The sequence below is a fragment of the Diabrotica virgifera genome, chromosome 7, assembly GCF_917563875.1.
Source record: "Diabrotica virgifera virgifera chromosome 7, PGI_DIABVI_V3a".
In the NCBI taxonomy this organism is placed as follows: Eukaryota; Metazoa; Arthropoda; class Insecta; order Coleoptera; family Chrysomelidae; genus Diabrotica; species Diabrotica virgifera.
In genome coordinates, this window is record NC_065449.1 from 188,017,804 (window position 1) to 188,033,691 (window position 15,888).

The 15,888-nt window shown below is 31.8% G+C and overlaps 1 protein-coding gene across 2 annotated transcripts in view; it reads left to right on the plus strand.

Annotated features, from left to right (window-relative positions):
* Window positions 1–15,888, plus strand: part of LOC114326010 (polypyrimidine tract-binding protein 2) — a 496,863-nt gene that overhangs the window by 454,345 nt on the left and 26,630 nt on the right. For both annotated transcript variants that reach the window (XM_028274194.2, XM_028274193.2), the window contains exons 6-7: window positions 1,787–2,083; window positions 4,480–4,697. In XM_028274194.2, coding sequence (XP_028129995.1) covers window positions 1,787–2,083; window positions 4,480–4,697 — 515 coding nt within the window. The remainder of the gene's footprint in view (window positions 1–1,786; window positions 2,084–4,479; window positions 4,698–15,888) is intronic.

A 15,888-nucleotide genomic window follows, 5' to 3' on the forward strand; every position in this document is an offset into this window, starting at 1 on the left:
CTGACAACAGGAAAATGCATTTTGCATTAAATAAATTACATACATTTTTCTTTTTGTCTCAATTAATTTAATTGAAAAAAATTTTTTGCACCCTGTATAATTATGTTAATGTTTATATTAGTGAATAGAGAATTGAATAATCTTTCGAACGAGCTATCACACGACCCCTATTATCATTTAAAAAAATCATCGATTGCGTCATCACGCCCAGATTGATGACGTCACTAGTATGATGCATATGCCAAAAAATTATAATTAAAAAAACTCGACCTGATTCGGGATTTATCCCCAGAGTCGTCCATTCTCGAGAAAATGAATTTATTTTAACTCAAACGTCTTCACTGTACATATAACTTCAGAGGTTTATATCTTAAAACCATGATTTTTTGAAGCTAGGGGCCCATTGAGTCTTTTATTCTACACATCAAGGACTAGCAGAACCCAAAGTTTCAGAGCATTTGACAGAGAACCATTTCCCATAAGGTTTCTGCGGGGTCCTTTGTTGCCTGACTTATGCCTACCCCTGTATATGTGGATTTTAGAAAAACTTGTGTTTTGACAACGTTTCGTAGTCTCAGTTTCCATTCTCAACCCAAAGTTATGCTGCTTCTTGTCGCTTCTCCAAGAGAATTTCGAACGTCTAATAGGTTTTAATAAGTTTGTAGTCATCTTATTAAATCAGTTTTAAATACGTTTTATTTTGATTAGACGCATAATTCCTAAAAAATAACTATAAATCTAAATTGTGACTTGGATCGATTTCTATGGACTATTTATTAATAGTAGGGAAGGAAAGTATGCTAAATTTGCAGTTACTCGAGCGTTATGGGGACCTATTGGGTTGTGAAGATTAGGTCCTCATAAGTAAAGTTTTCCATTTAAGTGCGGACTTTCCATTTTTTTATTTTTTTTTCCATTTCCAACAATCGTTTTTGTCGATTATAGCGCGATCTATCCATAATTCGAAAAAATATCTCGAATAAACGTTATATATTTTTACATAAGGAATCCAAATAAATAAATCTGCAATAAAAAGTGGGGGCTTCTATTTAAGATTTTAAAGTAACCCCCCACCCCACTTCCGTAAGGAGTCGTGTTTGGAGTCATTCGATAGATTTTTGAAAATTATTTAATAGTGTATTTTGCAGTTTTTCGATCTGATGTTCATTTCACGATATATCGCTGGGTTCCTATTTAAATTTTTAAATTTACCCCGCACCCCTCTTCGTGGGGATCGTTTTTGGCATCATTCGATAGATTTTTGAAAAATATTGAACACGTTTATTTCTCGAAATATTCGCTTTTTCTTGTGAAACTTTGTGGCTCATCCATTTCCTTTCGCTCCTCTCAAACCGTCAGATTTTTGAAATATACACTGTTCTGCATGTACTTAACTTACCTTATCTTAATCTGATTATTTCGAGTTTTTTTAAGGATAGATTTTTTTTCGGACTCTCCTTAACGAACTCCCTGTATTAAGATCCAATATATGATAGGGGTACATTTACAGGGTACAAGGTTTCTCACCATGTGATTTTGTGACGCGCTCGAGTAACTGCAAAAATCCCCGCTTGGGCTCCCGTACCATAAGAACTTCTTGTAGTTTTCAAAAACTCAGAAGCTCATACATACATGATTTATTGTTTAGAATATTGTTTATTTTATGTCTAAATCTTATTATTATTGTGTTTACAATATTAACAATACATGTGCAAATGTGCATATCAGATATTACTTACATTGATTTTATTTTTGTAATAGATTTTTAATTACGTACGTGTTTTAGATGCTTTCCAAGCCCTTATCCAATATCCAGATAACCAATCTGCACAGTCTGCCAAACAATCTTTAGATGGCCAAAACATTTACAACAGCTGTTGTACCTTGCGCATCGATTATTCAAAAATGTCGTCGTTAAATGTGAAATACAACAACGATAAATCCCGAGATTTCACAAATCCGAGCTTACCAACCGGTGAAGGAGGAGATCCTATGCCTTTGACTGCAGGATTGGCTGGTGGAATCGGAGCTGATATTTTACTCCTAGCTACACAACCAAGATTGGCTAGAGAAAGATTAGCAGGTAAATATTTCTTTTACATAATTTAAATATAAGGAATAATTGTTTAATGTTGAGAAAATAGCAGCAATCTACAATTTTATGGTATACAAATTTCTTGACTCCTGTATCGTTTACCATATCCTTGGACTATATCACAACTCTGGAATATCAATTTGTTATAATGTTATAATAGAAACAACTGTACAGTTGACTCCAATTTGGAATGGGTGCTCACAACTAATGTGGATTAATATGCCTCCTCTACACATCGACAGACGCATTATTTTAATGATTCTACTCCCATGTACACTAAAGTAGTACCTAGTTGAACGTACTAAAAAGGTATATAGCTGCGGCAGCTATGGTCATCAACATCTATTTTTTAATGCTCGCGTAGATATTGCGTCTCCCGAGAATTCACACAGACTGAACGACCTACAGATGTGTGGTCAGCTTGTGATGATACATCGGCAGACGCGTCTGTCGTCACCTCTATACATCGTCAGATGCGTCTGCAGACGCGTCTGCCGTCTGTTTTTTTTTTTTCAATGTGCCTTCAGTATGTTGTCATTCCATCGTTTTCGTGGTCTTCCCACTGACCGTCTTCCTGTTGGGGAACCGTCTCTCGTCGTCCTTACTACTCTATTTGTTGTCATTCGGCTTATGTGGTCATTCCATTCTACTCTTCTGTTTCTTACCCAGTTATTAATGTTGTCCACCTTGCATTTCCGTCGTATGTCTGCACATAGTTTTACATTTTACAAGCATACCTTTGAATTACCCAATTATTTAACAATTAATTACTGATCAATACGTGTAATACACAATATGGAAAATTACTTATCTAAGATACACAAAAACAATATTCCATTCCTGAATTATATGTTTAGGGCGTTCTTTTAATTAATTTCTTTTACAATTTATATCTTATTGATAGGCACTTCCCTTCCCGAAAGATATGGACGACTAAAATCCGTTCTTTTATAAAATACGGGATCCTTCCTTAGGGACATTTTTGATATTCAATCCCTTTCAAGATTAATCATTATATTAATGTTTCTGCTCACTTAACAATTTATTATATGAGTTATTTTTAACTTTTAAAAATATTCTGTTTTGACTATTTATATGTTACCTATTTCAATGTATTTGAGAATTTTTTCACTTTGTGCCCATATCGTTTCTCTAAACTTCTAAACTGCTCACTCTGAAATTAATATTAATTTAACCGTTTTATATATTTTTTGTGTTTTTTTGCCTGTCTTTGTGCTCGATCTATTTTGAATGATATTGGCCTATAGTTCACGTTTTTTTTTAAGAAGTTAGGAAATTAATATGGTTTTTATATACAAATTGTGATCTCATTACTCTGAAAACTGAAAAATGGTTTCAGAAAGATGTGCAGGATAGACACATAGAGGCACATCAATAGAATGCCAGGAAGTAGAATAGTTAGAATAGCCCGAGACAAGTTATCAATCGGGAGAAGAAGCACTTTCCTAGCTGGTGTTTCTAGAAAGAGGTAAAATAATAAAAAGAAGAAGATTTTTAAACAACCCTTGGACGTAGAGTTACTAAGCAAGGCTACAGCAGTTGCACTGTATTATTTAATACCACAAAAAAAAATTGTTAAATGTCAAACAAGTTTAATGTAGTTGAAAAAAAGTTTATTGTTGTATTTGTCCCATGCCAACTCAAAACTTCTACTAAACCAAAGAAGAAAGAGAAGATTGTGTATTGATAGGCAGTTGTCCTTAGCGTGAAATTTTTTTATCGTGTTGTGTTTGTCCCACACCAATCAAAATTGCCAGTTAACTAAAGAAGAAGAAGAAGAAGATAAGGCAAATTGTACAATGTACTAACTCCAAATTGTAGATGAATAAGGGATTTTTCCCTTATTCCGTGACGATCAGCTGGCCAAATACCCAAGTAGGTGGAGGCCAGTAAACTAAAGAAGAAGAAAAAGAAGAATGTGGACTTCACCTTTAGAGGTTCCCAGAAGACTTGAAGAAGACGAACGTAGGACTATAAACTAGGTAGGTAGAAATAGAAGTAAAAAGACGCCAGGCCTCGTGGCTTAAAGACCTGAGGCGATGGTTTTACTGTCTGTTCCAAGAAATCTTTCGTGCATCAGTTTCCAATTCTACAATTTCCTTTTGGATCGCCAACCTTCGAAAGGGGATGGCGTACTAAAAAGAAGACTAGAAGAAAAACCTAAAGACGCAAGATAGGAAAATGATTTATTTGATATATGATCCGTAATACTTAGAGATGAATCATGGAATTTACAATCACATTTGTTAATTTGAACACAACATTCCATGTTTTTGATATCCGAAATTACTGCTGAATATCAAAAAATATTTTATAATTTATCATATCATAATAAATAATAACAGTTTTGCTTATCTTTTTAGATTCTATACTCTCAGGTTCGCCTGGTGTCCTGGCTAGCCCATTCATGCATGGTTTAGCCTCTCCCTTGGGTGCTCCCTATAACGGCGCTACCGTTGGAGGTGGTTTGCCAGGTCTAGCCAGTTTCCCATTGGGCCAAACAGCTCCTGGATTAAGAGGTCTGGCCTCGCCCGGTCTGGCTATGGCTACTGTTCTTTTGGTCAGCAACCTTAACGAAGAGGTCAGTATGGATTTACATATTTATTTGGTAAAAACTACCTTGGTTACAATACTTTCTTTGGTAAATTTAATAAAATATAGTCAAACATTTCTTAGATGACTGTTAATTAATATTCAAAAAAATAACTGGTTAATGTCACTTTAAATACCTACTTTTCAGTGTGTTTAACTTTTATAGATGTCAAGAAAAACCAAAAAAAAAACATACAAACTTCTTTCATGAAAATATTTCTAAACTTTTTCCGAATTCTAGTTATATATACGTAACCTCTTCATAATAATATTTTATTCCTAATTTTTGTTGAACCAGTTTACCAGCAATATTTTTTTCAGTAGTACCAAAAAGTTTTTTTTATAAAAATCATCAGGATAAGATTGCATGATAATTTTAATTTAAAGTAAAATTATTTAAGTGTCTAAATCAAGCGAAATATCGTATTAAATGGCTATATCTCAATACCCTGATAGCAAAAGGAAGTATATTTATTTTTATTTCGGTGATGGATTTTTATTTTATTGTAATTTATGTTTCATGTGGTATTCGTTCACGACTATGTTTTTTTATAACCTCATAAATTCGAGTATAAGAGAGATATTGCTTTTATGTATTGCATATCAGAATCTTAACCTTAAAATGACACTTTTTTGCAAACATGTACAACGGTTTTAATAACAAAAAAGTTTGAGGAGAGACAAATTGATGAATACTAGTTTGGTATTTATTGTTTATGTTAATTTATCGCGAGGAACCGCTAGAACACTTTTTATAAATTTTGGTGGGTTTCTTTCAATGCGGCCGATATTATAGTGGCAATTACATTGTTGTCAAATCTTCCGTTTTTCTGGAAATCTAATGAACTTTCTTGTTTCAAAAGGAACACCCCATATATTTTTTGAGTTTTGGAATTCTTAAGGGACAGTGATTATTTTTCATATGATATTCCCTATACCTAAATGCCATAATTTCGGAGTTATTGCTACATTATTTATTAAAAAAAAATTATACAATTTATAAAAATCAATTTTTTCGGTCCGGGTAGACATTATTTTAGGTTCCTTGGATCATTGTGAACAAAAAAGGTATGTTGTAATTTTCCTCTAAAGTTAATCGTTTCTGAGTTAAAAACAATTTAAAACTGAAAAAAATCGAAAAATGACGATTTTCTAGGTTCAAAAACAAAAACAAAAGTAAAAAATATTACTTTTTAAACTACGAAGTGCCTAAATTCAAGTTCAAGCCTTATTTTATCAATTACCGATAAGCAATTTGGTCTTGTTTCATTTTAAAATATTATTTTTTAGTTGTTAATGATCGCCCGTTCTCTCATATGCGCTTCATTAATAATTAAAAAACAATATTTTAGAATAAAATGTGCCAAACATTCTTATAGGTATCTGATCTAAGAAGGCTTGATCTTGAATTTAGGCACTTCACAGTTTCAAAAATAATATTTTTTACTTGTGTTTTTCAACCTTGAAAATCGTCATTTTTCTTTTTTTTTCAGTTTTAAATTGTTTATAACTTGAAAACGATTAACTTTAGAGAAAAATTACAAAAGACCTTTTTTGTTTCCAATGATCCAAAGAACCTAAAGTAATGTCTACCCGGGCCCTAAAAAATTGATTTTTATAAATTGTTTAAAATTTTTTTTTTTAATAAATGTAGCAATAACTCAGAAAGTATGGCATTTAGGTATTCGCGGTGTGCAAGTACTTGGAAAGGGAAACGAGAAACGACCGTGCGCGAGTCGCGGACAAATATTGCAACTATCTTAAATAATTCATATTGTCAATTGAAATTGTCAAATTGACGTATATTTCATACCTTCTGTCATTGAAGCAGAAAAATTATATATTGCTCCACAATATCGATATGATATGCAATTATTATATAAAGGTAAATTTAATTAATTGTTTTTTGCTTGCAGTACTGCATTTTAAGAGGAAACAGTAGCGATCAACAGGTAGCAAAAACGCGTTCCAAGATTGCGGCTGTAATTTTGAATATTTTTTCGAGATATTTGGCACACGTATTCGTAATATAATAAAGAATGGCGGTACAGAGCCCAATTTGAAAAATATATTAATATGTGGAAATTACTCTGTAATTAAATACAATATTAAAAAAACGAGCCTGTACCGCCATTAAGAAGAACAAAAAAATACACTTTCTTCAAATAAACTTTTTTATCCGATACCTAGATTTTGTGTCATTTTGGAACTACTAAATTTTTTTATTTCATTAGTAGTTCCAAAATGACACAAAATCTAGGTATCGGATAAAAAAGTTTATTAGAAGAAAGTGTATTTTTTTGTTCTTCTTAATGGCGGTACAGGCTCGTTTTTTTAATATTGTATTTAATTACAGAGTAATTTCCACATATTAATATATTTTTCAAATTGGACTCTGTACCGCCATTCTTTATTATATTACGAATACGTGTGCCAAATATCTCGAAAAAATATTCAAAATTACAGCCGCAATCTTGGAACGCGTTTTCGCTACCTGTTGATCGCTACTGTTTGCTCTTAATAACTAATTTTATTTACTACATACAATTATTTACGTTTGCATTACATAACCTGCATCTTATTTTTTCTTCTTATTATTTTTTTGGACTATGGCCTTGACAATTATCCAGTAACGAGGACTAATATAATTGGCCAATATAATTAAAACTGCGAATAATAGTACAGAGCGTAGAAATAGGGGTCGCTTTGCCGAACTTGCACGGTCCCAATAGGGAATATCATATAAAAAATAATCAGTATCCCTTAAGGATTCCAAAACTTAAAAAATATACAGGGTGTTCCATTTGAAATAAGAAAGTTCATTAGATTTCCAGAAAAACGGAAGATTTGACAACAATGTTATTACCATTATAATATCGGCCGCATTGAAACACACCCACCAAAATCTATAAAAATCGTTCCAGCGGTTTTCGAGAAAATAACGTGTTGCCAGACTTTTTCGCAACCCTGTACAAATAATCACAGTATGTATTTCAATATTCATTTCAGTACTGTTTATTTTGCCGCATACTGTATCTCTTCGACAGCATACTGTATCTCTTCATCTCTACTTGACGAATTATGTTTCACAAATCAGTAGCCTGTGTGTTGTACAAATTGCGCTACAACCAAAGTGGGTCACTGACCTCTTGTAGCTTATACCTTGTAACATTGACGTTACGAAAAGCTCGCCCAAAATTCTGACATCAATCAGAATTTGCGTGCGCCAGTCTCCCATCCTTTCTTTGGCATCCCTTTGGATCTTCTGTCCTGTATTTTATTCTCCAGGAGCGTAGCAAAATTTCATCTTCTTCTTTACGTGCCATCTCCGGTACGGAGGTTGGCAATCATCATGGCTATTCTGATCTAAAGTTTGAGACACATGTTTATTTGAAAAGTTCATGATTAAATATCCATCTTCCGGTTCCAAGATCTTCTTTAGAACGTTTCTTTCAAAAACTTTTTTGTATTTTCTGTTATGTTGCTGCTATCCATATCATAATATTGATCTAATATGGCTGTATAGATCTTTGATTTCTGGTTTTGGAGCGAAATATGTGAGTCGGCGATAACTAAGCTTTGTTATCCTTCATTATTATTATTGAACTGTTATCCTATTCTTTGTCAATTTAATTGACACCTAGAGATGCGAAGCTTTTTACTGCCCCAACATCCTTCTGTGCTCTAATTTGGTTTGTATTTCTTTTCTTATCACTGTTTGTGTTTTTGTCTTTTGCATTTTGATTTTCAGTCTACTTTCCTTGATCGCCCTTTTCATTATTACATATATTTCAGCCGCCCCCTCTGTTCTGTTATCTGTACTGATTTTTTATTAGGAGATTTGCTCTTCAGACATTCAGCTGCCTTATGACAAATTCGAGAAATTGCTTCAACAATGTAGGGGCCAGTTTATGGGTTGATTTTAGATATATTCAATGATGTGGCTTTCCAAATTTCGAACTCGAGGAACTTTGAGACTGAAGCTTCCATGTAGTTCTTTGGTCGTGGCTTTTCTTCGACAAATTCAAAGGAACCACACATTTGCTAGACTGTCATGCTGACATAAAATGTGTTCTGTTCTTTTTCTTCTAGGTGACAGAATCTGCATAGGTCATAATATGCTAATCTCATCAGCTTTAACTATCTATTCAGCTTACAGTGCCCTGTTAGCAGATCTACTATATTATCTTTGACTGTTCTCCTATCTTTGCTTATTAGGTCTGCCGTAAATTTTGGCGAATGCTTGCAATGAACTGTTTCGCCATCTTTGTCCTGGTAAATTTCTCCACCATTTCAGAGATTATGGCTTGATTTTAGTCCTTTGGCTATTTTGAGTATTTCAGTATTTGATATATGAATCTTTGCTGTTGTTGAGTTCATCGTTGCTTTTAATAGTCGCATATATAATATCGAAGAGATAGCAGGACTGAAAAACTAATTTGTGCAAATATTATAATGTACTTTTACCTTAAAAATAAGTAAAAATTTTGCAAAATAACCTTTTTGGTATAACTCTCTGTATTATACTAGACGTAGATAAAAATCTGTTAGTTTTTAATAAAAGCCATGTTTTCATTCGTTAAAAACTGTGCTGGAAAACGCGTAGTATGACAGGCTGTTAAATTTTTCCAAATTAAAAAAAATATTCATGTTTTTAATATACACATTCTAGGAAAATTTATCGCACCAATAATTTGAATATACGAAAAATAAAATCTAAAATCGCTAACAAATTCATTAAAATGTAAAAACGGTTGCAGTACAGATATCAGGATATTGTTTTAATTTTATTCCATTAACTACCACATTTTCATTAAATTTGTTGAAAGGGCTCTAATGGTTGCTTGAATATAAACGAACTAACTAACCCAAATTAACTGTGCAATTCATAAATTTAAAAACTGACCCAGAATATATAGAGATAATAAAATTTAAAAAATAAAAAACACGAGTTTATAATTGAATTAATATTAACCTGTTCCGCTCCATCGTATCCACGTATGGATATTTTTAGGTATGGCGAACTTTACCACGATATCCACATACGGATATTCACATAGGGATATTACTGCACTCTGTAAAAGTGGTGTAGTTGCTCTGTAGATTAATTTGGATCACGGTAGGACATGGATATCCATACGGCGATATCATGGTTAGCCATTTTTTACACAATTCCCAGAATAATGTAAACAGCTCAAGGTCGACGTTCTGAATATAATTAAATTGTTCACTGTCTTTTTATATATGTTTTATTTTTATTTAGCGTGACTTTATAAATTAAATAATAGACATAGATACATTTTAATGGTATCCAGATGTGGATATTTTGGTAGTAAAATCGATATCCAAGGGTGGATATATTATTACACCCAAATATCCTTATGTGGATATTCTGGTAAACACTATAAATTGTCATATAAATTCAAATTGCTTCAAACATTTTTTTTGGCGCCATAGGTGAATATATCTTCTATTATACATCATAACTATCGTAAAATATATTTTCATTAAAAAACTTTTGCTGGTATACAGCTCCCTATCTCAAAAAGTGGCCTGGAGCGGAAGGGGTTAATATGTTTCAGCACGTAATCGACAACAATAGATTGTTTAAAAAATATTCATTTCTTTCGGTCTTGGTGTTTCTCGCACATTTATTCAAGAATGTCTTTTCTTTTCCAGATTTAAAGTCACATTTTGTAAACTAATTCAGATTTTTTATTATGTATTTATATAAATCCATAATATATACAGTATGTCCCTGTAAGTTGTATCCATATGGAAAACTTTTTTATTATTAGTTTTACGAAAAAGTTATTCTTCATAAAAAGCTCTGCATGGTCCAAAACGTAAGATTTAACCATCAAATATCAATTTTTTTGAATATTATCGTTCATACGTTCAAATATTCAATTACATACATTTACACTGAAAAAAAAAATTTGTTATTTTTTACCAATTTTTTTATATTTTGAATGAATATTTTATTTCTTGTGATTAAGAAACACAATAGATTTATATTTGCTTTAATTAATAAAATAAACAAAGTTCTAATTATCTTTTATGTATTTGTTGACTACAAAACCTAGTAAAAGCGGCCACCTTTCTATTGCGGCCAGCAGTTGTTTTTTTTCTAATGGTCGTTCTTGACAGGTTGTATTGTTGTAACATTATATGTTTGACATTTACTTTCAAAATATCAGTTATATTTTTAGACTTTGTGAGAAAGTATTTAGAAAATTTAGTAGAAATGCCTGTAGCATTAAGTACAGAAGATAAAATTGAAATTGTTTTTATTGTGGGAGAACATTATAAAACACATAGAGAAGCAGCTATTATTTTTAATATTAGACATCCCAATAAAAATATAAATCATTCCACTGTTGCGAGAATAGTAAATAAATTTAAGAGGACTGGAAGTATAAAAAATAATTTTAATGGAAATCGCAAAAAAGTGGTTGCCCATGAAAATAAACAGTTTGAAGTAATGCTGTCTGTGGTAGAAAATCCAAAACTCTCACTGCGCAAGAGGAAATCGTTAATGCAACAAACTGTAAGCAAAAATACAATTGAAAGAATTTTGAAACTTAAATAAATACAAGCCATTTAGACCAAAAATCATTCACACATTGAAAGAAAGGGATTTAGATAGGCGCTTTGGTTTTTGCTGTCTAGTCCAAGGGGAATTAGAAGAGGACCTTTTTTTTTACGAGGCATATAGTTTTTTCCGATGAAGCAACATTTTCATCAAATGGGACGGTCTCATCACAACATTGTCGCTTGTGGTCTGACGAAAATCCAAATTTTAGTATTCAGTATCCGCTGACCAATATTCTTTTAAGACAAACGTGTGGTGTGGCATTTATAAGAACAGATTAATAGGACCTTTTTTTTCGTCAAGCCCTGAACGCCGAACGTTATTTGCTCTTTTTACAAACTCGTATTAATGAATTCATTGACGAACTACCATTACAAGAACGCCAATGTATTTATTTCCAGCAAGACGGTGCCACATGCCACAGTACATTGAATGTTAGGGAATATCTTGAACATATGGTCCATGGAAAAGTTATTCATGGATATTCTGATCTTTTTTGGCCTGCTAGATCCCCTGACCTAACCACCCTTGATTATTTCTTGTGGGGATACTTGAAACAAAATGTTTACAAGAAAGGGCCGTTTCAAGATATGGATCATTTGGAGAGAATAATTTTAGAAACATGCCAGGAAATTTCTCCACAAATGATAAGAAATGTATTACGTGAATTTAATAATAGAATGATATGTATTGAGCAAGAAGGTGGATATGTCGAGTCATTAGCAGAATGACGGAAAACTAAATATTTTTCTCTTTTTATTTAATTTTTAAATCTTTTTATTTCCCATAATAATGTTATGTTAGTTACACTAGTTATATTTGTTCCTATTTGCAAAATAAATGCACATGTGTTAATTACGTGTTTAAATTGCAAAATTGTTAGAAAATATTTAGAAACGATAAAGTTATGATGTGTTTCTTAATCACAAGAAATAAAATGTTCATTCAAAATAAAAAAAAGATTGGTAAAAAATAACATTTTTTTTTCAGTGTAAATGTATGTAATTGTATATTTGAACGTAGTTTTTAATTCTGATCAACTTTTCATAATAGCAATTTTCAATATTGTGAAAAATAAAGCTACTTTACTCTTAAGTGAAATTCAAACTTTTTAACATACCTCGTATATTATTCAAATAAATTGATATTTGATGGTTAAATCTTAGGTTTTGGACCATGCAGAGCTTTTTATGAAGAATAACTTTTTTTCGTAAAGCTAATAATAAAAAAGTTTTCCATATGGATACAACTTACAGGGACATACTGTATATATAACCCCGGTTTATAGCGTCCTGTGCCTTCCGGTTCCTATTTTCCAGCAGCGTCGATCAGTCCAATCTCCTGGTCGTTGATCTCTCTCAGACATTGCTTTCTGGATTCCACTTATTCAGGTAGTTTTCGGTCTGCCTCTTTTCCTTCTTTCCGGAGCTTGCCATTTTATTATCAGCCTTGGGTCGATGTTCGTCCATTCTTTGTACATGGGCATACCAACAAAGTTGTTTTTCTTGGATTTCTTCTATTATGTTTGTTTTCCTATTCATATCTCATACTCGTCCATTCGTTATTTGTGAGGCTCTGGAGATATACTCTCTAAATCCGTAATCTATAAGTATAAAAATGATATATAGAAGGTAAGATAGGTGGTCTAACAAAATGACGTAAACGTCCAAAAAATGCAACTGTCTCATATATTTTTAACACTAATTAATATTCGTTTAGTCACTTCCCGAAAAATTACAAATATAGTGGCGCTAGAAAAAAGAAATTTTCTTATTCTTATCCTTTCGTCGTTAGTTAATATTTTTCATTGTTTGAGTTGTCCCACCACTATAAGTGTCTTGTGTATAATTTTCATATTGTATGTGTAAACCGTTATTTTGAATATTTGTACCTAGGTTATCTAAGATCAGAATGGTGTCGATTCATAACAAATGATCTTTATTTGTTTTCTGACCAGCTTATATCCTTGTTCTGTCCTTTTAATTTCTTCTATATATTTGTCTATTATTACGTTGAAGAGTGGTGTACTTAAGCTATCTACCTGTCAGATTTCCGTGTTGAAATCTAATTCCGATGGTAGTTCATTACTTCATTAATTTTCAGTTTGTTGCTAACGTCTTTAATTATTTTACCATTCTGTTGGATTCGTTTTTGTCTTAGTAATTGTAACACATCTAATCTAACGCTCGTCTTTAGATCCTGGAGCATTTTTTTAATTTGCATTGGTGATCCATTGTTGCTAATGTCTTTAATTATTTTATCATTCTGTTGGACTCGTTTCTTTCTTAGTAATTGTAACATATCTTCTAATCTAACGCCCTTCATTAGTTCCTGGAGCATTTGTTTTTTAATTTACATTGGTAATCCCTGATTTCTTATTTTGCGATTTGTATGTTGTCATCATCACTTTCTTCTTCGTTTACTTTTGTAGTCCTAATACTGTAATTACACCAAGAGATCACATAAGGAAAACCATTAAAAAGAACATTGAATTTCTCTCTCAGTTTTTGCAGTATGGCAGAGAACAACTACTCTATTTATTTAAAAAAGGTACACAAACACTTGAAACTACAGTGCTTACAGTACAAGTGTAGAACATGTTATTCTTTTTACTTCGTTTTTAGTCATGTGTGGCAATGATTCTTCACAGACCCAACAGAAGAGGGGCCAATAGCAGAATTGCTAGGTCTACAGTTCTTCTAGAAGCCAGTAGTCGTCTGATCAACTTGGCTTCAAATAGCTACCACTAGCATATCTTCTTCTTCTTTTTGTATAGGCATGACTCTGTCTGTTTTTTAAATGTGCCTCTAGTAAGTTGTCGTTCCATCGTTTTCGTGGTGTTCCCACTGATCGTCTTCCTAGAACCGTCCCTCGCTGTCCTGACTACCCTATTTATTGGAATTTGGCTTATGTGGTCACTCCATTCTATTCTTCTGTTTCTTACCCAGTTATTAATGTTATCCACCTTGCATCTCCGTCGTATATCTGCACTTCTAGCTCTGTCCCATAGAGTCTTACCATCGCTTTTTCGAAGGGTTTTCTACTCAACTGTTTCGAGCAATCTTTTTGTCCTCTCTGTGTCGGGTCAATGCTTTACCAGCAGCGATTTACTAAATTGTGCAAAACTATTTAATCGTTCGCTTATTGTTAATTATAGTTAATGTACATAATTGAGAAAATATTTTTTTTTCTAAATTTACTGATATCAACAAAATATGACTAATGAAGTAAATCATACCACCAAATAGAAGTTTGTAGTAGATGTCTGCATTACGTGGTGGGATTATTTATATTTTATATTAATTCAATTATAAATAATGAACTATGGATTGGCACTCACGTGTCCCTTATTTTTTTAAATAATTGAACAAGTGTCAAGCGTTTAAACATTTATTAGATAAATTAGTTAAATAATCAATTGTGCTCATTTTATATATACATACACCTTTATCTTTGTCCTTACTTCATTGAATATTCTTACTTAGGTATATTACGACTATCTAGATTATGAAGCAACACAGACATTTTTGCTCTACAGTATAAAAATCAATAAATTATTATTTATTAATTACATTATATTCAATACTGTCAGTATAACAAAATAATACTTTACAGCGGTTTTACATAATTTTATTTGAAAGGAATATAATGTGGTATTTTGTATATAGCATTAATCATCTAATCATGTTAAGAAATCTTTACTTGTGCTATTAATCTATAATCTCTCTTTTCTCTCAGCAGTACTTGATGAAATATGCTATATAGTGTTTATAAGGCTCTCATTATTTATATTTGTAACAAAATTTATACTTTCGAAAGGAAAATACTAAGATTAATTATATCAAGAACGGACAAGGTAAATTTATTGTAATACAAAGTTACTTTGAGAAAAATATTGTTTTGTCCTAAAATAAGTTACTGAAAAACTATAAAAGATGTTAATTAATATAGGAGAAAGGGCTCAAACCTTTCGGAATCCCTTTTCGTATTACTGTATCTTCAGAACAGGTACATTTTTATATTGGCTTTTTTGTTTCCAGTAGAGATTTCCTATAATGTTCGTATCTTTTTTTTTCCAAAAATATGTTGATGTATCTCAATTAGAATCAAACAAATTTATTCATTGCGTTGACCAACTATTCTTTTTTAAACAATGTTTATACAATATGTCCATTAGTTTTATGAGGAACTAAACCCGATCGGAAGCTGAACAGAGCTTCTCTATTTACATGTCGTTCCTGAATTCAAATTGCTGATCCCCAGAAACTTTTCCATTTTTTTATTATGTTTGTTTGTTTATTATGTTTGTTTTATTATGAGGTTCTACTATATTGTTTGGGGCCTAAACTTTCTATTTTTGATGTGTCTAATATTTTCTTAACCTAGATACCTAAATATTGCAGATTGGTTTACATTTGCCATTTTTTTATTTGCCAAAAAAAATAAGAAGCGGTCCATTATATCTACATTAGCTCTATTTTTAATAGTAAATTTTAAGATTATTGAATAGAATTGTCCAATAAAACCTATTAGGTATAAACTCACATATAGATAATATTACGTAAAAATGTTATAAAACTTTAAT